At 40.1% G+C, this 23,663-nt stretch overlaps 1 protein-coding gene across 2 annotated transcripts in view; it reads left to right on the top strand.

Annotated features, from left to right (window-relative positions):
* The window catches only part of flrt1a (fibronectin leucine rich transmembrane protein 1a), a 40,711-nt gene extending 17,733 nt beyond the window's left edge, over nt 1-22,978 (top strand). The window contains exons 2-3 of one of the 2 annotated variants that reach the window (XM_030746634.1): nt 7,835-8,094; nt 18,766-22,978. In XM_030746634.1, coding sequence (XP_030602494.1) covers nt 18,837-20,897 — 2,061 coding nt within the window. In that variant the 5' untranslated portion in view covers nt 7,835-8,094; nt 18,766-18,836 and the 3' untranslated portion in view covers nt 20,898-22,978. Of the gene's footprint in view, nt 1-7,834; nt 8,095-15,025; nt 15,113-18,765 lie in introns of those variants that run through there. The other variant, XM_030746635.1, reaches the window with a different exon arrangement.
* The last annotated feature ends 685 nt before the right edge of the window (nt 22,979-23,663 follow it).

Below are 23,663 nucleotides of genomic sequence, written 5' to 3'. Positions count from 1 at the left end.
TCTCTGGAGAAGAGGGGCGTGCCTGTGACAGGCTGCAGTGATTAGTGGAGCTCAGCGGGTAGATATATCAGACTCAGCCGACTCCATGAACCATTTCGGCCTGCAACTCTGCAATTTGTCTCCCACTTTGCATCATATAACAGCCCCAGTGCGGCTGCTGTGGGCGAGTTTGCAACACTCGTGATTGTCTCGCCTTGCATTTCTTTTTGTGCCTCCTGTGGTGCGGTAGATTTGAATTTATGATTGGTGAGAAGCTACCAAATTACGTTTGCATGACAAGGCTTTTTATGGGAAGGAAACATTATGCTGTGAATCCACTAAAATTACAGCTTACTTTAACTAATAAGAGACTAAATACCATTTGAACTCAAAGCTTGTTAAGGAAAAAACCTTCTTGGGAGGTCTGTCTCCTCCAGCAAAGATATTATGAAGACCAAAAAATGAATTCAATTAGTAAATTGAATAAAAAATCTTTTGTAAACTAAACTAAACTGACTGTTCAATCATAGGCACACTGGCAGGTGCTGTTACACAAGATCCACACACTCCTAAAGGTCTTAGGCTGTAGTTTCCCTCTCATCTAACTTTCATACATGAACATTTGTTCCTGCATCTTAACTTGTTGAATGAAGGGGGAAAAATTCTAGCTAACGTCTGTTTGCAAGCTGCAGCACATTTGTGTAAAAATATCCCCCAAAAATGTTGCTTCAGTCTGTTTCGATGCTGCTTTGTCTCTTTCTGTTGCGGGTCAAGTTACTTAAAAAACAATCAATAAGTAAGGAAGCAATTACTATTTAAATATTACTTATTGGAAAGCAATTTAATTTATTAATAGCTCATTAACAAACTGTGTTACTGGATACTTTACTTTAATTGATCTCCTTTAAACAACTACAAACCTGCAGCTCTAGTACTTAGAATAGTGTACAGTGTGTACACACATGCTACACATACTGTATGTGATATAAGTGGATTTTAACCCTGCAAAATGTTGCTTAGTTACAGATCCAGCAGTCAGTGAGCAGCCTTATTCATTGGAGTGATATTTCTGGCTACCTAAAAAGTCAAAGTTAAATATTTTCCCTCTTTAAAAAAACAAACCCAAACAGAGCAAAACTGTTTAGTTTGCAGCAATTAATGCAGCCTGTTTGCAGGGGAGTCACTAACTTGTCTTGTGTTTGATGTTTAGCAGGCAGTGTTTTTAGTGGTTTTTCTCTAAAAAATACTTGATGCTCCCAGGGGCCCCACCCACCTGCTGTTTAATCCCTTTATTTGTGAGGGGCAGCCAGTCAGAAGAGAGGTAGCTTTAAAGGGAGAGAGGACCCAAAACAGCTTGTTTCAGACTGTGCACAAACTGAGAGGCTGCACCGAGGGCCAGTACAGGATAAATAAAGATTATTTGAACCGTGAATCATGCAGAGCTACTCTAGTAGAGTCCAAACATAAAAATAAGGAGCTGGAAATGAGCATAACAGGTCCTCTTTGACGCTCTCCGAACCCACGGGGAGAAATTCGAGATGCCAATTTTCTGCAGGTTCTTCACCCAACCTATTTCACATTGTCACATTGTTTTCACATTGTCATTTGAGATGAATCAACAACTGTGCGATGATGCACTAATGAAAATAATTATTACACTCGCCACTGCTGCAGAAGCTATTAGATTTCCCACATAGGAAATGTCAAAGTAAATCCATGTATTAGGAGGAACTACTTTTAATCAGCCGCTGAACAGCCAATCAAAACGGCCTGGCTCATTACTGTCAAAAGCAGAGAGCATGAAAAACATGGATGGCAGATTTAGTGGCCCTGCCTTCATCCCTCTGGGATGCATACACAGTTTTTATGGTAAGGGAAACAATTCATCACAGGGCAATTCATCAGTGGATAACTTTTAATTAATGTTCAAACACACAGACCTTTAAAGCGCCAACCTCAGCTCACTCCTCTCGAGTGTCCGCTCCGTTTGTTTCCTTCCCCTTGCATCTACACCTGTTCTTCTTCTTTTCCCCTCCTTGCCCTTAAAGTGTGATTGGCCTATTTACTCATCCGCTTTCACTCCAACACTGCCCCACTCTATTTTCACAGCTTCTCTTTTCCTCTCCACTCTATATTCCCTCCATGTTTACATTAGTTTCACTGGCAAGTCCTTGCAGCTGCCAATGTTTGTGTTTTGGTGAATGCTGCCCCCTATTTCCAGCATTTTATCATCTTAATATCCCTCCAAACCAGCTCATTTATTTTCTTATATCCATTTTTTTTTTTTTTGTCCTTGTCCACCCCCACTCTTCTGCCCTGAATTAGCAGCATCAAGGCTGAGAATTAAAAGAAATGGCCAATGAGAGAGTGCAGTGGAAGACGAAGCTATTGGAAAGGCTCAAAATGGAACCCGCAAGAGCAAATTGGAGAATCGTAGCAGGCCTTGATGTAGAAAAGTCCATATAATAGGGGGGGGAAAAGGAGTCCGACAGATTGATTCTGAATGAAATTAAAGAGGACGAGGGGGGAGAATGAGATAGAGTAAATTGAGCATTACATACTGCATTACAGTGTCTCTTAATTAACCGTGTAAAAGCTTTCTTATTAGGACTGATGCACTCCTCAGTTAACGAGGAAAGAGAGAACGCTCTTTTAGTTGTCATTGAGAGTCTCGCAGGGAAAAAGTGAAACAGCGAAACACTAAATCCAAATGAGCAAAAACAACTTCAAGATAATGATAAAGAAATCTCGTTTAGTATGTTTTGTCTCAATTATCCGTCATCTTTGTCATCCCAGTCCATGCTGCTCTCCACCCCCCCACCCCCCTTCCCCATCAGTGAATACACAACACGTGCAGGCACGTTAAAAGTCTGATCACATCGCAGGGTATCTGTGTGAGAGCGAAGTGTGTGTGAGTGTGTCAAATCACTTCAGCTTCAGGTTCTGCACCTTTGCTGTCTATCACTGCTGAACCACTGCGAGGTAGAAGCAATTTCAAACAAATACACGCGCTCATTTGAATCTTTTATTTTTATCCCCGTGACAGGAAGGATGCATTATAGCAGCAGAGATAAAAAAAAAAAAAAAAAAAACCCAACCTCAACACAGGCACTGATTTGTACGCAAATCTGGTGATAATACGACTAGACGTCAGCTTCCGGAGCATGAAATGAGATTGCAACGTTTAATAATTTGTTCAACATAGTTATTTGCTTTCTTACTTATAATGACAGTTGTGATAATCTCACATCTGTGTTTTAAAAGGAAAAAACGAAGCTTTTATTTCTTTTTTTAATTATGCTTTAAATGATTATTTGAGGATGGTGTATGGTTTTTATCTATTACAAGATAAGAGCAGGAAAAAAAAAACAACGTGTTAAAGCTTCACACTGCATCAGAGCTGGATTAACAGCCTGCTACAGTGTACAACATGAATTGTCTGTCTTTCTGCCATAGGGTAACATCACGGTGGATGGAGCCACCATGATGTTACCCTTTAGTTTTTGAAGGCCTGTTTTGAAGCTTCAGTTGTAGCACATAGGCTCCCACCATGCCATGCTTTTGGAGCCAGAAATGACCATATTTAGACAAAAGGGTGGATTGCTCAGTTATCAGCTGATGATAATAAGCTGCATCCAAAGATTTGGTGCAAGAAAACCCTTCTTTGCTGGTCTGTCAGTATATTTCACTGTTTTTAATTAAACTGCACCAAAACCACAAACACGGTCGTGAGGTCTCTTTCTGTGACTTAACTTAGCGGAGCAGCCTAGCAGACATTTACCAGCTCTAGCGGCCTGTGTCAGCACACACCTGCCAGCCAGTGTGGTCGTGCCCGATCACATTAACCTTTAATAAAATTTATGAGTGTGAGAATGTATGCAGTTTATGCTACAGCTAACCTGGCTAGGTTAAAAACCTGTGTGCCTAAACCTAAAGCTGTTCTTCAAAAGTCGTATTTATGTAATTGTACATGAAGCAAAGAAAATATTTTATTGGCTCGTGCTGAACAATGTAAATGAGTGAGCTTTGGAAGTGCTGATTGAATGACTTTGCTGACTTTGGAAAGAACTTGAGCCGTTTCTTCCTGCTGTTTCCACTGGAAACAGGGTCACATTTAGCACAAAGACATGAGTGGCTTTGAGCTTGGCGTCTGCCTCTCAGAAACGAAGCAAATAAATAATTTCCCCAAATGTGGGACTACTGCTTTATTTCATTTAGTTAATGATTTAATTCACTGTAAATTTTCAGTGAATTAAATAATCAATCAGAGGAGAATCTAGCAGGGAATCAGTAATAAATTTATACAGATGCCTGTTTGAGTCCTCTGTTTTCTTATTTGAGATTTATTATCTAAAAGCAGTACTTTGAGATGAATAGAGGTGAGCAATATAAAGTAAATACGATGGCCTAAGGACTGTACTTGCAAGCAGTGCAACCTGCAAACAGTACATTACCACTTTTTATTACAGTAATGAAAAGCAAGCCCGAGTATATGTTAGATTTTACTTTGACATCTATGGTGCAGCTCTTTTCAGATTGCTCAGCCAGATCGAAGCTGCAGCAGTCCAGATGGGAGACAAAGAGTGTTTGTACAAGCAACTGGGCCTGAGTCAGCAAATTTTACACAGAGCAAATCTGCAATAGCGGCTGTAGCAGTTAGTTGTCTAAGATCAAACTGAACATTGGTCCGGGATGGAGCAACTGCGCCGGTGTCACCGTGATTGACGGCTCTTGTTAAGAGCAGGATTTCTGAGGTGGGGAACAGCAGCTCAGTCTTGTCAAGGTCAATCGGGAGGTGTTTGTCAGGAATCCAATTGGAGATTTCAGCTTGAAAATTGGAGATATGCAACCCAAACTGTGTGTCAGAGCTGGGACTCAAAAGGTCAGTTAAGTGTCATAGCAATGATAGGAGGAATTACAAGATGCGGTGACAGTGCCAAGAGGTTTAGTGCAGGAGGAAGGTTTATCCATGTCAGACCTCCTTGGAGAGCAAGATACAGACTCTTTTGGGATACCTGTAACAATGTTTTAGAAAAGCATAGAGACAAACGCTGGATATGACCTTTCCTGTTTTGAACAATAAGTCTTGCTTTCAATGAATTTGATAAAAGCTTTGTAGACATGACTAAGACCTGCCTCAATTTTCCTTTCCAAAAACTGACTTCTAAATTGAACAAAGTAACTTTATTGCCTGTGTGGCTGCACAGTCTGTGCTGTGTCTGTGCCTTCCTGCAATAAATCACAACAGTTATGGTGAGTAAACGGCTGCTGTCCTCACGCATTCATTTCTAGCTGTCAAATTTTGTTACGTTTTCGTATGTAAGCTGAATGCCCCTGCATTGCCCCTGTGAGTCAGTTTGATTAGACTCTGTAGGCAGCGGTGCCACCTGGCATGGAAGGCTGTTAATTTACAGCCAAACCATATAATGATGATATACTAGAATTAAGTGATAGTTGAGGTGCACTGTCTGCCCTGCATGCAGATAATAATCTGCCATCTGGTTTGTTTCTAGTTCTAGTTTAGTAGTAAGATTATATTTCTAAGAACAAATGCATATTTTACTTTGTACCTAGCATATACGTTATGTATTTATCTGCATCAGCGGCTTTCGGACTGGGAGGGTACAGCAGAGGGTAGGGGAGGACTTGCATAATTGTAAAATCTCCCAATTTAGTGTTACGAACCAAACACAAATATTTTATGTGCAGTTTGGTTGACCTCTCGGCTCCTGTTCTAAAGTGCAAGTTAATTATTAACCTAATTGAAACTGTATAATTAGATAAATGGGTGAGTTTTGACTGGGACTGTAGCTTTCAGTTTTTGAACCGGTAAGGGTGTAAAGGAGTTAAAAAATTATGGTTTCACATTTTTACTCATCTGTCAAAAAAAGTAGCTTTCCTCTTTTCTCTGCTAGCTTGAGAATGACAGCAAAGATCTTAGCTGCCTCCCTCCTCCCGGACTCTTTTTTTTTTTTTTTTTTTTAAAGGGACTAAGATGACAGGCATAAGCAAGTGTGTGCTTAATGATACATAAGTGTACTTAAAAAAAAATCAGTGGTGCCAAATTTGCAATTTCACCAGAGAATTGTGAGAATCTGTGTGAGATGAAAAAGGCCTGTGGCATTCTGATCAGTTAGTGGTTGCAGTTTGTCCAGATTTGGCCTGACATCAGGCTCAGTTGGAGTTGTAGCAGCGACTGTGACACATAGCTCACAGAAGCAATTAAGATAGAAGGAAGAAAAAGCTAACCAGATAACACCCTCTAGCTTTAATTATCATCAAAATCAGGCTCTCACAAGCCACAACTCATTTCAATTTTAAGACAAAGACATGAAACACATTTTTAGACTCAGTCAGTCAGTTATATACTTTCCAAGGATGACCACGCACCAAATGACATAATCATGCATAAATCTGGTTGGAAATCATAGAAAAAAGATGCTTCATATAACTCCAAAACACTTTCTTCAGTAATAAAGTAATGCAGTCATAGTTCTCAGTGTGTTGATGTATCCACTGCAAACAGAAACTGCTGAAATCTAATTTGCTGCACTTTTAACTGCGTCCAGTTTCGGTCAGAGTGAGAAACCTTTTGATTTACATAAAAGTTATTTGCTGATAATTCAGTAAAAATGTGCACATTTGTCGTCCTAAACAATAAGCAGCATCTTTTAAATTTCATCACAACATTTGGTGATATTTATTGGAACCTATGCACAAGGCATTTAAAACATTCCCTTGATAACAAATTCATACTCCGTGGAGACATTTCCTTGATTTATAAGATACTCAATATAAATCCAAAAAAGACACGGTTTGTTTGTTCCTGGCGGAGAAAATGGGACTCAAGTTCAAAAACATAAATCAGTTATTAAAGGAGAAAATGGTGGCACTCCTAATAAAGCTAATGTTTGAGTATTTCTCTCAGTGTAATCAGAATATAAAGTAGATCTAATGAGGAGCTGGAGGAAGCTGATATTGTCAGTCAGTGTGCACTGAGATGAGTTAAGGGTTCAACTCAAAATTTGTCCTGAAGATTGGTGCCTCGTAATCGTTAATAATCAGAATGTAGATGGAATCTAAGTTTCAGGTATTGATTCTCAGCTAAAGCATGTACAGTATACTAAAGTTAAAGATTCTTTCCGAATATGTAGCATACAAAGTTTACTCTGGAAGAGAGTAATACAGAACTCATTTTAGGCAGTACATTTATTAAGAGGAAGAGCAAAGGAGCACGACTTCCCCTCTCGTTTTGCAAGTCGGATCAGATTAGATCTGGTTTCAGGACATGAGAAGTAAGTTGACATGAGATGCCGTGCTGTCTCGTGTCATGAGGCAGTTGTGAGAAAGAGACGCGATCAGCATCAATGTGAAGCGAAGACAGAGGGACAATAGAGTGGAGTCTCAGACACGGCTGCTAGCTGGGAGCTTCAGATGTCATTAACCATTTTCCAAACAAAAGCAAGTCATGGAAAACTTTCACATCCACACCTCCAACTGATCGTACATTACACTGAACAGCTTTTTTTGTTTTTGTTTTACAGTTCTTAGGTTTAACAGCCTTCCCCACATTAAGGTGATCATCCGCTTAACGGAAAGAAGCAATCAGCGCGATGGAAAATCAAGTGAAAGGAAATGAGTTGCTTAATTTTGCAGACTTTATATTTTTATTAAATGTGATCAAACTTGGGTAAATGGAGAGTAGATAACTCAATCCTCTAACCTAAAGTAGATGAAGAAAAGTAATAACATGATATGTAACGCAGCTCCATTTTAATCAGAGATGTGACACTTGAATGACACTGATGTGACACATGTGCTCCATTACGATTTTCCTCTCCCTCTTTCTCCGCAGAGCATAGATTTGAAGCCAGAGGTGACAACTAATCCATGTCGAAGCTGAGCATAAAAACACAGCAGAAAGAGCTGCTCCCAAAAACAGTGAGAACACACTCCTACACGCCACCATCCTGCCTCAGCTTCCCAGAGTTTACGGACTACATGTTGACAAGAGCCTGAGAAGATACAGTCTGCAGACTTTGAAGGAATCGTGTTGGGAAGAATAGTGCAAATGGTACAGCAGCACCCCCTTCCCTGCCAGCCTTGCTTCAGAAAGTAGCTTATGAAGTGGATTTTCTTTTTACTTATACTTGATGTCGAGTGTGTGTTGGAAATATATGAGCTTTTAGCCTTTTATTGATGCATTCAGTGCAATTAAAGCATTGTCCTCTGTATTTGAATTTGTCTGTCCTTATGCTGTTTCATTTGTTGATTATCTCTTTATAAACTCTCACCAGCCACTTTATTAGGTACACCTTTCTAGTACCATCAGAACTGGCGTAATGTTCAGTATGGACCAAAATGAGATTTTGGTCCATACTGACATGATAGCATCACACAGTTGTTGTGGATGCGTTGGCTGCACATCCATGATGCAAATCTCCTGCTCCACCACATCCCAAAGACGCTGAATTGGATTGAGATCTGGTGACAGTGGAGGCCATGAGATGTGCCAGGAAAATATCCTCTACACTATTATACCATCACAAGCATCCCGATCTGCTGATACAAGGCATGATGGAGCCATGCTTTCATGTTGTTTATGCTAAATTCTGACCCTACCATCAAAATGTTGCAGCAGAAATTGAGACTCATCAGACCAGTCAACGTTTTTCCAGTCTTCTATTGTCTGATTTTGTTGAATCAGTGCAAATTGTAGCTTCAGTTTTCTGTTCTTAGCTCACAAGAGTGGATCCTGGTGTGGTCGTCTGCTGCTGCAGCCCAGCTGCCTCAAGGTTTGATGTGTGGTGCGTTCAGAGATGTTCTTGTGCGTATCTCGGTTGTAACGAGTGGTTATTTGAGTTGCTGTTGCCTTCCTATCAGCAGTCTAGTTCTGTTCTGAGCTCTGACACCAACAAGGCATTTTTGGCCCAAGAACTGCTGTTCGCTGGATATTTTCTCTTCTCTGAAATACTCAGACCAGCCCGTCTGGCACGAGTTACCACGCCACATTCAAATTCACTTAAATGACCTTTTTTCTCAGTTTTCTCCATTCTGATTCTTGGTTTGAATTTCAGCAGGTCGACATGCTTAAATGCTGTGTGTGTGTGTGTGTGTGTGTGGTGTGTGTTGTGTGTGTTGTGTGTGTGTGTGTGTGTGTGTGTGTGTGTGTGTGTGTGTGTGTGTGTATGTATGTATGTATGATGGAGTAATATATATATATATATCTATAGATATATATATATATACGATATCTATATATATATATATATAATATATATATATATATATATATATATGTGTGTGTGTGTCTTCCTTTACCAAACAAAACACTTTTATCCCCAAATTGGAGGAGTTGCACTATAAGTGAAGTGCCGTTTTATTTTGTTTGTTTTGTTTCTGTGAAACTGAGGCTTGGCTGAGACTCAGGCTATGTAATATTATTTAACCCCATCTAATTGATTCTAACTCAATGAACCGTTGTATTGGAGCAACATTTCAAAGCATTTGCCTGCAAACAGACTCACTTCTATAAATGTAACAAATTACTTCTTGCGACTGTCCCTGACTGTGATTTTCTTTCATCCTTCAGTATTTTATGAAGGAAAAAAAACCCCACTCTGGTTCAAATAAGTGGTGATATTTATTGAATTTGAAGTCATAGCAACAAACCAAGCCAGAGGAACACCTTCACTGCACTACCTCTTTCTCAAATGGTGGCAGTAATTAAATAAGACATAAATGCAGCCATTAAACAACTAACACTTATCAACAGTTAAACGGTGAGCAATAAAGCTCGATTATCCCCCTCATTCTCCCGTTTTGGGCACGAGGCCAAACAAGCAATCAGTAAAGGTCTCTCTAAAAGCCAGCACCCATTAACAAAATATACTAACTTGCTACCTTTGGTCAATGCTCTGAACTGAGCTACCTCCCATGGAAGTGGAACACCAGCATGTAACTTTCATGGATTAGCTTCTAAATTAAGAATAATACAATATTTTTTGTGTTTCTAACTCAGTCTGCCCCGATTTTGTGGGGGGGGGGGGGGGGGGGGGGGGGGTGAAAAATGAGGTCATGTTGGAGTCATAAGAGAGTGAAAAGTAAAAAAAAAAAAAAACTGTGCAAGGCATCGCGGGAGTCAAACAACTTTTGCTTAAGATCTGAACACTCCCACAGCTGATATTTCATGCAGTAGAAACCCACACACACGCACACACTGAGAAGTCAAAGTCAAGTGTACACTGCCCAGGATCTTTCCGGCCCCGGAGGCGGCCTGTATCTATTTATCCACTATAATTTCTCATATGGTGAGGATACATTTAAGCTGCTTCAAGTGTGACAACAAAAAAAAACTTATTTAATAAGAAAAGCCTGCTTACTTGTACTAGTTGCTTTAATCCACCGCTGCAATTTAGTCTCACAAGACAATGTCAGATAAATTTAATGGCTCTGTAATTAATTTACTGTGTGGCATTGCGGCTATAATTTTTCTTTGGATGAAGTTTTATTACACAAAAGTAGATTGGTATTTGCCAACATGTATTACTTAAGTAACTCAAACGGAAACCAGCATTTGTTTGTTTCACATTCCGTTAGAAGATATAAAGACTAATGGGCAAACAGTGCACTGACAGAAAAGTGACGTAGAGAGAGAGAGAGAGAGAGAGGGCACTGCAAAAAGCAAAAGGAATTAACTGTGCAGAAAAAGAACAAAGTCACAGAAGGGAAGATGAAAGCATTATGAAATGTAGTTGATGCAGGCAATTTAGGACAAGGCATTTAATGACATTTGTGAATGCCGCACAGACAGCCGACATGGCAGCCAAACGTGAAAGGACAACACAACTGTAAAGGGAGGCACGATGATTAAGCAAAAGCAAACTGGGTCTCAGTCAGCCGCTTCATTGTTCCCATCAGAAAAATGCGGCAGGGAGAGCAAGGACAAAAATGGTGCATGTGTCTTGTAAGTGAAACATCAGTGCAGGGTCTAAATGAGTCCGTATATGTCGAGGACGCGCGTGTAGACAGGAGCAGTTTTATTTTTTTTAAGTACTGTGTAGGGTTTACATATAAAATATATAAACTGTGATGTGGAGATGTGTAGGTGAGAGTATAGTGATTAAGAAAAGGAAAAGGAAATGAGTAATACAGTCAACAGGCAAGTAAGAGGATGAGATAATGCAGCAACATGTTGAAAACTGACCTATGAACGCTCCAGCCAAGCACTATAATAGCTGAGTTATTCATCAGACTTTCTGACTCATAATTTCTGTTTTGACAGATTTGAAGTAGGATGGCATTTTTTTTGTTTTGAAATATTGCTAAGTCCAAGGACAAACTGCACTCAATCCATGAATGTTCTCAGTTTGAAAAACCGTATTACCCTGGGTTTCTCCTCTTTATTTCAGCAGCACAACACTAGGTTGACGTATTGCACTGAGGGCATATTGTACTTCATTTACATTCCTCAGAATCTTCTTTTTGTGTGTCACATTACTGTTACATTGCTAGATACAGACTACAATATCCACATGTTGCTGAAAAGCAATAGAGCCTCTCTTGAACTTACCGACAGCAGAAGGACCAAAGAAATCAGAGTCCCTGCAAGGCACACATCATATCTTCATACTGTAGCTACCAGAGCTGTGTGCAGTTATGGCTCTGGTGATCTTAACCGATGCCAATATCATAAGCTTATACTCCTGATATTGGCATTGGCAGTTGAAAACATGTTTTAAACCAGTCTTGATGTTATTAAAACTATAAGAATTCACTTAAACTAAATTGTGATCATGATGCATAAAAAGCAGAATGTGAAAGTAACAACTATCATAAACTTATAGTGACATTGTTTCCAAATTTCCTCAATCCTAGCCTGTGCACTTTTGGGTGCACACCAATGTTTATAGTAACAATTTTGGCACACAGATATAAAATCAAGCTGTGCTCACACTTCAACCAGGTCTCATGCCACTTTATGCTTATTATTATACTGTCGTTAATGGTATAAAGCAAAATACACTTCGTTACAACAGTTACATCAGTTACAAGACCGAGTCAGGTAGATGTGGTAAAATGATCACTTTACACAGTATTTCTCACATTATTTTATCAGTTTTTAGATGGCTGAGTTTTATATTTAGAGGCATGTTCATTTGTTGTTGGACCTCCACTATGGCTGCCAGGCATAACCTAACAGTCCTGTAAAGGTGTCAGGGATACAGAGAGGTTTTCTATTGATGTAATCGTTTTCTATTTCCTCTCTTATTTCTGAGGTTAATTTTCACCCTAAAGGCACAATGTTGTTTTGTGACTCAGCTGCCTGGGCCTCCCACAGCCCTGTATTTATATTGCAACTTATCAGGATTGAATTCAAATTTAACCAATTAAGCTAACCAATCTCACCCCCCCAAAAAACACACACACACACACATAAAAAAAAAAAAAATCCAATCAGAGTCCTAACTGAAGCGTGACAACACAGGCTGACTCCTCAACTCAAAGGCAGACGATAAATTTGCCTTTATAAGTCCCGTTTGAAATGAGTGTTTTCTCAAAACACAGAAGTTGGCCCTTCTTGTGTTTAAAGTCTTTCCTATATTTTATGTAGCAGAAAGATTAAAATCAATGCAAATGATTTCAGAAGCCAGTGAAGCCTTGATCAAATACCGCATTATGCTCACTGACACAGACCTGACACATCTGAGTTTATCTGCCAGATTCTCTGCCAAGCTAACACTACCTCAGTGTATCCTAATGTGGCAGAATGGCATCTCCAATAAAACTGAGATATATGAAGAGATTTATTTTAAATAAAACTGTACATCAGAGATATGTGCGGTAGGTTACTTATTTTCATTTTCCTTTTCACAAAAAGTCAGGAGTTTTCTTTTTGAGAATATTTTAAGTCATTTCACATCAGAAAGACAATTTCAGTGAAAAATTATACTTTAAAACAAGAGTCAATAGACAAGCTAGCAGTTATGTCCTTGAGTCAGAGACATTTTAAGGCGGAGAACTGCCACCTAAAAAATCTGAATGAAAATCTATGGTCCTCCAAAAGTTAATAATCTGTTTTATAATAGCTGAACCAAACCCATAACCCAGCCGTGTTGATGCATGGACTGAAGCTCAGAGTGAAACGTCACAAGTGAGCTGTAAATGAAGCCATAGTGTAAATCTTTGCAAATGTGAATTTAAAGTATAAAATGCAGGCAAAAAAGCTTTTTAAACATTATTTTGGGGGCAAAGCAGTTGATCAGACGTGACTGGTGATTTTATACTAAAGTTGCATTATGGCTTTCTCCAATAGACTGTATATAAAAGATGCACATCCCTCTAACCCAGATTTTGAAACCTCAGTGTTAAAAGCTTTGGCTGTTGAAGCCATAAATGAGTATATTTAGATCTGAGGAGTGCTAAGTTATCAGCTAACACCAGTAAGGTTGGTTAGCAAGCTGCATCCAAAGACTGCAGAGGTGCAAGGCCACACACAACAGCTAATTAGTTCTAGGTAGCAGACGATTAGATTTTTCAATTTACTCACCAAATGCTCTGCACCAGTTTAACACTTCTACCACAACACTGCACACTATCCACTTGCACATTATTTTCACACCATAATACAGTTAAACAGCAAAGTTACTATCCTTCGGTTTGTTTACTACTTTATTATTATCATGCCACAATTTGCAATAACCAGCAACAATCATATACAGATCTTAGAAACAATAAAAAAATATTCTAAAATGTCTCAGGGCATAACACTCAAGCTGAGCGGTGCTTAGCTTTGAAACTAATCTCTCTCCTTCCTCCTCTGTTCTCTCTTTAATACATGTTTTGCATCACTGATCGATCACGCACTGATGTTTTTTTTTCTTCCCTGAGAAATATAGCAGCTGTACCTTTAGCAAGCAGAAAAAACTTAAACTTAAAAAACTTAAACTTGATTAAATAAAAACTAAAACTAAAACCTGGAGCCGTACCACTAAATGACTAAACAGCTTGTGGTGTCTTGGATAGAGTAATTGGTTATTTTTTGTTTTGTTTTTTTTAATTGAACATTTATTAAGCCAGGCATATTTTTGTAACTGTTACTGACAAGGCTAAGTTCAGTTCAGCCGACTCTATTACAGTAATACCCTTAAGAAGCGTGCTGGATCATACTATTCATCAGGGTTAGCGTGCGCTACATTTCAACCAAAATCCTCCTGAAATCCTGTCAACATCATGGAAGATTTGGTCTTACCTTTTCACACAATGAAAGAGCACATCACTGCCAGGATCTGTGGTCCTTTTGTTAATGCTGAAAGGATTTACCTGTAATCTGGCTGTCTTGAGGAAGAAACACTCTGCCAAAATAATTCAGGGGAAGTAGCAGCTGCAGTCTAGAGGACAGGGAATTAAACTGGTGGCACGACAGAACATATTACAGTGCTGTAAAGATAAAACACATTATAGTGCTGTAAAGCTATATATCAAATCTTTCCAGGGTCCTGTGAGCTGCATACCCACCCGCAAACAAAACCCCTGAGACGAATCCCCAAGTATGAATCAGGAGAAGCGCTCTATAGCTGCTGTACAGTTTTTACTCTTGTGCTGCAGCATTTTCTCAGCTCTGTATGGGGTAAAATGCATAATATTAATTATAAATGTATTATTTATTTAGATGTGTTTCATTATTCCTTTTATATAAGATATTTATGGGAATGAAATGATAATGCTGTGTTTGTGAAAGCGCTTCTCTCGTGTCACAAACACAGAGCTGAATAATGAAAGCACTGGCCTAAATTTCACTAAATGTCCAGATTTAACTTTGTATGCATTTTATTTGAAGCATGGTTAGTTCTTACATGTAGGCTAATTGAAGAATTTGGCATTTATAAACTGCAAAGCTAAATAAAAATAAAAATTTTGACTGGATAGCACAAATATTTATTTTTAACCTTTATTTAACAGAATCTGTTTCACATGATGCTGTGTGTCAAAACTAATATAGCATGTGCTTTTGATTTTTTCTTTTCTTTTTTTTTCGGGCTGGTTGGTGGAAGAAACTGGAGCTCCTGGACATGAATCCAAGCAAGGGCCATTACCAAGTTCAGACCCTCCTGCTGTGAGGCAACAATGCTAAGTGAGCCGCCTGACATTTATATATGTTATATACGCTGGTCTTTGCGTCAGCAGCTGAGATGAGAAACTGCTGCGTGCAAATCAAATCGTTCTTTCATGCCAGGAAATTGGTACATAAACAAGGAAAAAACAAGTAAGCTGGTGTGCAGGCGAATCCATTACTACTGCCTCAGCCTTTAACATGTTCCTCATACTGCCTCCATGACATATTCACACTGTGTTTCCAAAGAGAAGAAGTTGATGGAAATTTAACAGGATCGTAATGCATTGATTCAGTAATTAATTTATAATTACATTTTATTATGAACCACAAACACAGGGACTCATTAGGTTTAAAAAGATGCCAGGTGCATAGATAAAATAGATCTCGATTTTGCATATGTGAAAAAAACAGATCACAGAGTGTACCATGCATTTGTTTTTTTCTATTAGCATTAAGCTTATAGTACATTTCTGAATCATTCAGCTCTATTTCAGGAAAGACACAGTGTCACAGGCCACGCTTTTCTATCTTGATCTTGGATGTTTTGAGTTCTTTGTTATCACCCTAAACATCATGTTTTGCATCATCCTTTCCTTTCCTCATGTCCAATCTGCACATCTAAAATCTTCTCCCTGTAGATGGTATGTGAGATAAGCTGTGGGTTGCTATCATCTTTTCCCTGCCATTAGTGAAGTGGATTTCCTTATACATCAGCAGCCCTTTGGTCATCTAAAAATCCACTTTTCCAGAGGTCTCAGTCCGATCCCTCTGTGGGGGTCTTAATGGGGAGATGGGATTCAAAGGTCTTGCTCACAGCTGCTTTCTGTCACTCTCTTCCCCTCCCCATCTGTTTTTTTTTTTTTTTATGTAAATCGATCTAGTCTTGGGTTCCAGTATTAGACTGGGGGTTATTGTGTGTACTGTACTGTGCCTGAGGCGGCTGGCTGTCTGGCTAACACATTACCCCACATCCCTGCTTTACTCCCCACTATAGATAACTGAAATGTAGACAACCATATGGATTGTCCACATGTGGGTCAATGTTTTTTGCAATTTGATCCCGCATGGATAGACAAACACACAGTAAGCATTCACACACAAACACAAATATCTGTTGTGCACTCTTTATGCCATTTTCTAACAGAGGCAGAAAAAGGAGCAACCACGAGGCAAAAAATGCTGAAATGTGTGTTTGCTATTCTCTGTGGCACCTGCTTAATCCAGAGAATCACAGCTCAATATGCTCTATTAATCCCTCTGGCTCTGTGCACCACTTCAATCCCACACCACATCTATCTTGTTTTTAAAGGGCTGACCCAAATACTCCAGTGTTCAAGAGACTCGCTGCTGAAGCTCTTGGGATTCAAAAGTCATCCATTCTTTAGCACTACTCAGCCACTCAAACACACAACCTGCGCGCACTGAAACCCAACAGTTACACCAGAATACATTATACTATACTCATAAAATGAATCAATATCAAAGTGCATAAAGTAACGAACTCAGCTTTTTACATTTTTTATTTCACTCTTCAAGTTCCACTTAAAGTGCACTGACACCACTTTGCTGTGTCAAGTGGAAATAGGCACAAAAAAGGGATTAGTGAGTAGTAGTTTAGCTTTGGATGTATTTTGTGTGGCACTCGGGGCACAGAACACAGATGTTGGTCTCATTTCATATCTGACCAAGTTTCATGATTGGAGGACAGTAGCGTAGAATACCTCCTAAATAGTGCATGACAAACTCAAACTCATGGCAGGATTTTTTATTTTTTTTATCTGTTTCTGCAATAATCTACTCTGTCAGGGTTATAAATGTAGAAATATGTGAACAACATTTGAATGGGTTGGGAGAACCAGTCTAAATGTATTTCCAAGTTACTGTTAGGCTCAAGCAAAGGAAACTAAAAGAAACTGTCCAGAAACAGTTTTTTTATATTACCCTTCCCATCTATAGAAATTCAATTTTTCTTTGTGACATGTTCTGCTGCAGCCAAAATATAAATTGCTTTCAGCCAGCTTCAATCTCAGACATCCATTTTTTCCAGGCTCCGCTCAATGTTTTTAGTGAAAGTATCAAATGGTTACAAACATGAAAGTGTCCAAATAGGCTGGATATTTAGACCCTGAAGTTCAACTGGAAATCTAACATGGCAGTGAATTATTAATGTGCTCACCTGTTAACAGCCACCACTCTCAGAGGAGAATAACTGCAGTCTTCCTTTTGTGAGAAAATAAACACGCAACATTTGGACTGAGAAATGATAGACATGAATTAATTCTCCACTAAAATGAACCCTGATCTGCCACAGCTGAACAACTGCAGGAGTGTGTGCTTTGTAATTTTTTTTTCAGACAGTGATTCATTACACTTGAAAATGAGTGAAATGTCAACAAAGTTTGTCCTCACAATTTTCACTTTTTTGTAACACACACACACACACACACACACACACACACACACACACACACACACACACACACACACACACACACACACACACACACACACACAGATTTGCCATTTGTTTTGGTCAATTATAGTGCCGTCTAACCAACACTCTTGGGAATCATGTAATCTGTATGGAAGCTGACTGGCTCCGGCAGATCACCTCAGATTTGCGAGGAAATCAATACTACAGCCTGACTATGTGATGCTGCGTGTGCCTTAACGGTCTGACTATGGTTATTGAAGACTGTGATGGGCTCAAGTTGTCACTGATAGTGTTGCAATTTACCGGTTTCCAAACCTCTCTCGTCAATACCATGCTGAACTGTTGTTGTATCCCTTGGTTAATCAGTAAAAACAAATACAGTAAACCAGAATGCCAGTCAAGGTCTGAGTACAGTTTATGTAGATTCCCACTGCACAATTATGGTGACTGCTAATAGTTAATTAGCTGTCACGTCATCTGCATTCAGCTACAGATTATATCTTTCCATTCCACTTATGATACATAACTCAATTAAGTAGACATGATTTTCAGAGAAGTTTTTATACAGTTCCTAGTGCCATCCTGACATGCCCTTCCTTCTAGATAATGAAAAGTATCTTCAGCTCTGTCTGGCTAATGGAACCATCTGCTAGCAGCTCCTAATGGAGTTATGGGGTGTCTCAAGATCTCTTACATAATTTAAAAGTGGAGAGTAGTCTCAAGATTTCATATTTACACACAAGGCTTAATTCTAAATGTAAGCTTGAATTTGTCACTTCCACTGTTGCTTTTCTTGAGTCAAAGTATTTACTCTTCGTTGAACATTCAGAACAGTGCACACCAAACTGTAGCTTTGTGACTGTCTGTAATCGTGGATTATTATTGCTAATTCAACAAAATGACTGTTGGCTGTGCAGTTATCTTTTTGTCTTTAGCAGAATGTTGTGAGAGGCTCTGTTGGGAATCCTCACAGATCCATCCATGTGTGCACATCCCCCTGATGATATGATTGCTAATTGTTGAAAAAAAACTAAGTGTTGTTACTGAGTACAAGATGTCTCTGTTTAGACACAGTTATTGTTGCATATTCCTAGATACTATTAATGTTTAGACATTAAACGATTGAAGTACAGTATGAAGCTGTTAAATATTTCTGAGCTCATTAAAATTTTACTGGAATAATTTACCAGTTCATTTGTGCATCAGTGCTAATGGTTAATTTCTCTTTCTCTCTCAGGATGGAGGTCACAGGATTCCAGCTCCCTGCAGTGATTTGAGGATTAAACACACCCTTGGGAAAGAGAGACAATGCTTACGTTCGCCATTATGGCACCTGTATGTGCAACCAACCTAAGGGCTTGGCTCTTCATGCTGTTTATTTGGTTGACACTACATACCAACATGCTTCAATTTGCTGCAGCCACGATACAAGGGTACCTTGGAGATACAGACATGACATGCCCATCTGTGTGCAGGTGTGATGAAGACTTTATCTACTGTAATGATCGTGGTCTGAACTCCATCCCATCACTGCCTCCTTCAGCGTCCGTCCTTTACCTTCAAAACAACCACATAAACAACCCAGGCTTGCCCATATCTTTAGAGCGCCATCTTGCTGTCCGTGTGGTCTACCTCTATGATAATGAACTGGATGAATTTCCTATGCACCTGCCACCATCTGTACGAGAACTGCATTTGCAGGACAACAACATCCGTACTATCCCTCGTACCGCACTGGCTCGGATGCCGTTGTTAGAGAAGCTTCACTTGGATGACAACTCGATTTCTACTGTCTCCATCGAGGATCAAGCCTTTGCTGATAACCCACGGCTGCGCTTGCTTTTTCTTTCGCGCAACCACTTGTCTAGTATCCCCTCAGGCCTACCTGCCTCTTTGGAAGAACTCCGCCTAGATGATAATCGAATCTCCACTATCCCAACCCATGCCTTCCGAGGCCTGAACTCACTTAGATGTCTTGTCCTGGATGGGAACCTTCTGGCAAACCAGCGCATTGCTGATGACACATTTTCTCGCCTTTCCAACTTGTCCGAGCTATCTCTAGTCCGCAACTCCCTCCAGACCCCACCTGTCAACCTACCCAGCGCCCATCTACAGAGACTATCTTTACAGGATAATGCCTTGACTCATATGCCACGTGGTTCATTGGACGGTATGCGCAGGCTGCAGAGGCTGGATCTGTCAGGAAATAACCTGACCACACTGCCAAAAGGACTGTTCAAAGACCTAGATAATCTGAGTCAGCTGCTGGTGCGAGGAAATCCTTGGCACTGTGGATGCAACCTTCGCTGGCTGTATGACTGGCTCCGTGCCCGTGGTAACTCCATCACTGTCAGAGGTCTAACTTGCCACGGGCCTGACAGGGTGCGAGACATGGCTTTGACAGACCTGACCAGCGAGATGGAGGAATGTGAAGTGGTCAGAGTAGGGACCAGAGACAAAGGGGGTTTAGGTGGAGTTGAGAGTTCTACCACCAATACCCCTCCACAGGGCTCTCTCTTCACCCTCCGTTCAAAGCGACTCGGCTTGGGGCTTCCTGATTCTGCATTAGACTACACTCTTAGCAGCAGTGGTGTGGGGAAGAGCCTGGCCTTGAATGTGAAACCTCTGTCTCACAATAGCATCCGGGTCACCTGGAGCGTGGCTCAGCCCAGCTCTTCCTTTAGGTTGAGCTGGCTCCGACTTGGTACTGGGAATGCCATGGGATCAATCACGGAGACACTTGTCCGGGGCGATCGTCGAGAGTATCTGCTTACCTCCTTGCAACCACGTTCTAACTATATCATCTGCATGGTGCCCCTACCTGCCAGTTCAGAAAGCAAAGGGATGCTTTCTGGAGACACTGACTCTGATGAAGCTCTGGTTTGTGCAAAAGCTGAAACGTCAGACCTCAGCCCAGTGGAGGAGGAGGAGAGTGAAGAGTCACAGCAGATGACAGCACTACCCCTGGCAGGGATCATTGGTGGGGCTACTGCCATTGTATCTTTGGCCCTTATTTTTGGTGTCTTTTGTTGGTATGGACATAGGACTGGGCATTTGTGTGCCCGTGACCACTATACTCGCAGCAGCTCGAGAAAAAGCAAAACCTATGATGATTATATTGAGTCTGGCACAAAAAAGGACAATACCATCCTGGAAATCCGTGGCCCAGGGTTCCAGATGACACCTATGGCTGCTTGCCAGCCAATGCAGCCGAAACCCTTACGAGAGGATTACATCATTCATACCATATTTCCCTCCAATGGCACTGGCTTGTACAAAGGTACCAACCATGTTTCTAATGCAGGACATGGCTCCAACCGTGGCTATAGAGAAGGAGGAATCCCAGATATAGACTACTGTTACACATGATGTACTGTACCTGATCCTGTTCACAGTGTTATTGGTAAACTGTATAGATGCACAATATCCCTTCGCATGGACACCGAAGCACCCCTCTGTGCCTTCTTCTTCTGGTCTCCCATTCCAAAAGACCTGCTGTTTGCTCCACTGAGAGTAGTGTATGTGATTAACTGGAACTAAAACTGTGTAGGAACAGTTCATTGCAGGAAGCAGCAGCCAATGCCCCAGGTGTAAATGCACAGCTGAGTGTTTCTTCACCATCTTAGTAATGGCCTGTGTATGTTTCCTTTTCTGCTCTTTCCCCGTGACATGTAAGCAAAGAATGTATCTACTGTGGAAAGGTCAAACTTAGCAAACTTAGCAGGTAGAGTTCCTCTTTCACACACAGGAGCCACAGCAGTCAGCTCAAGTACCGGTGAGAAACAGACATTTTTGGTACTCATTTCCTGCTCACCGGTCATACACAGTATGTAGTCTTATCAACTCATTGTTCCAAATGCCTCAACTATATTGATGTGCCCTACCAGCTATCCAAGGAAAGGGCTTTGTAAAGCTGTGAATTGTTCGACTTCAAACAACCCAATAACCACTTGTCTTAAAATAGGCTTGTTATTACCTTATTCAGTAGTTGGCAGGGTGAAGATCTTATAAGGGCTGGTCAGCCTTGGTTATACCTCTTGAGGTCATTCACCTGAGATCAGTATTGTAGTGCTGCATCAGATAAAATGCAGCACAAGTGTGTAGATAATTTCCTTCGTTACTGAGTGGGCTGTATTTGAAAACTGCTTTGCTGTTTTTTTTGTTTTGTTTTGTTTTTTTTAATCAGTGGTTTGTTTAGTAACAAAATCCTGCACAGCTCTCTTTATTTATTTATTTTGTTCCTAATGTGATGCTTTTTGTCTCTGCTAAAACAGCTTCTTTTTTTTTTATTTTTGCCCCTGTGTTTTTCATTATTGATGAAATCCAGCTTCTGATGAAGACGGTGGCTTTGTTTCTTCTAAACAAGTGAAGAAAATATACTGACGGCTGTCTCCTGGTTCATGTTTTGTTAAAACCAGCAGTGAATTCTTGATTGTGATTCTTCATAATATTATGTAATTTAAAAAAAAAAAAAATTAGACTCCACCCAAAGACTAGCACGTCAGCCCACTGAGAAAGTAGTGACCAACCTCAGTCCTTCTTTTCCAATGTTGTGCCTGTGTACGTCACCTGTGACTTCAGTTGGTGGCTTTTGGTTGTAAAATGTTTCTCCACATTCTTAAAAGTTAAGACAGCTTTTTTTTTTTTTTCCAAAGCACCCAGACTGAACAAAATACTAATGCGGAGCCTCTTCTGGGAGGCAGACTCTTGCGAGTGAACTTCAAAATGAGGGCAAGAACTGTGAGTGCAACTGAAAGTTTAAACCGCAACACTGTTGACCTACACTGTGGGGCGGCGGCCAAGCTGTGTGGGCGAGTGGATGGACAGGTTGGGTTGGGCAGTAGGGTGACTCCTTAGTGAGGGGAGTTCATTGATGTTTGTTTTAGCAATGTTAAAAGGCCTCCACTCAATCCACCTCTTTTATTACTGAGCAGCACTAAAAATGTAAATGTATTAGCACTTAGCAGGGAACAGGGATAAATGTAATGACAGGCACGGGGAGACGGAGGGTAAAGAAACATCCCCACGCACTGACAAAGATGCAGAATTGATGGCTCTGGCAGAGTGAGGATCACCCATGCATAAATCTGTTTGGCATATTAGCTTCTACCCTTGGATTTAATATTGTCCATCAGTTGTTTACCACTGTGTTGCTCCCAAAGGGGATACCAACTGTGCTTCCTTGACTGTTGTGTCCGGCAGAGTTTTACACTGTTGTCAGACAATATGTCAGCGGAATGTATCTTTTATCATGCGCCCAGAATCACCGGCTTTAAACGAGTAACGTCTTACTGGCCTGGCTAAATTTTGTTTTGGGGAATGTTGACATAGTGTAATTGCTATTTTCTAGTGGGTCTATTTAAGATGCGTACTTCCTCATCATTTGTATAAATAAAAACCATGGCCACAGTCACATAAATATTTTTTCTGGTGAAATCATAGAAAGTAATGGTGCCATAACTTTGCGTAAAAAAATTATATATATATATATATATATATATATATATATATATATATATATATATATATATATATATATATATATATATGAACCTGAGATACATGTGGAATTTTCTTTACAAATTCATCTTCAGAGGGGATCAATAAAAGTTTTATAATCTTGTCATTACTGCAACCTATCATTTCCCTTATGCCAGGGGAGGCACTGGTGGGAGAATAAAATCCGAGCTGGCCTTTATGCACATATTAGACCTACATTTTGCTTTCATTCAGTGAGGGTACTGAGTACTCCTGGCATAATCAACTACTACCTGAGTTTAGACACTTAAAAATGGAGCAGAGAAGAATCAACAAGCTGCTGCCCACAGTGACTTTATGTTTGCATGCAGACGGGATCACTGCAACACTGAATGCTCTCAATTCTAAATTAACAACTTCATCAAAACACTTCAGATGAAACAGAGTAATCAGTCTCTGCTGGGCTGACATTTTAGTCCAGTTGAAGGACTTTGAGCGTCAGCTGGATACCCTTCACTTACCTCTGGATTTCATCTGCCTGATGCAGCCACTCACTAATTTAGTAACGAAAAACAAATATGTTGCATTTATAATACAAATGAATAAGTCATTTAATGATTAAAAGATAACAACTTTAAAGAGCAACAGCAAGATGAA

The sequence above is a fragment of the Archocentrus centrarchus genome, chromosome 14, assembly GCF_007364275.1.
Source record: "Archocentrus centrarchus isolate MPI-CPG fArcCen1 chromosome 14, fArcCen1, whole genome shotgun sequence".
In the NCBI taxonomy this organism is placed as follows: domain Eukaryota; kingdom Metazoa; phylum Chordata; class Actinopteri; order Cichliformes; family Cichlidae; genus Archocentrus; species Archocentrus centrarchus.
This window is presented reverse-complemented; position numbering and strand designations above follow the sequence as displayed.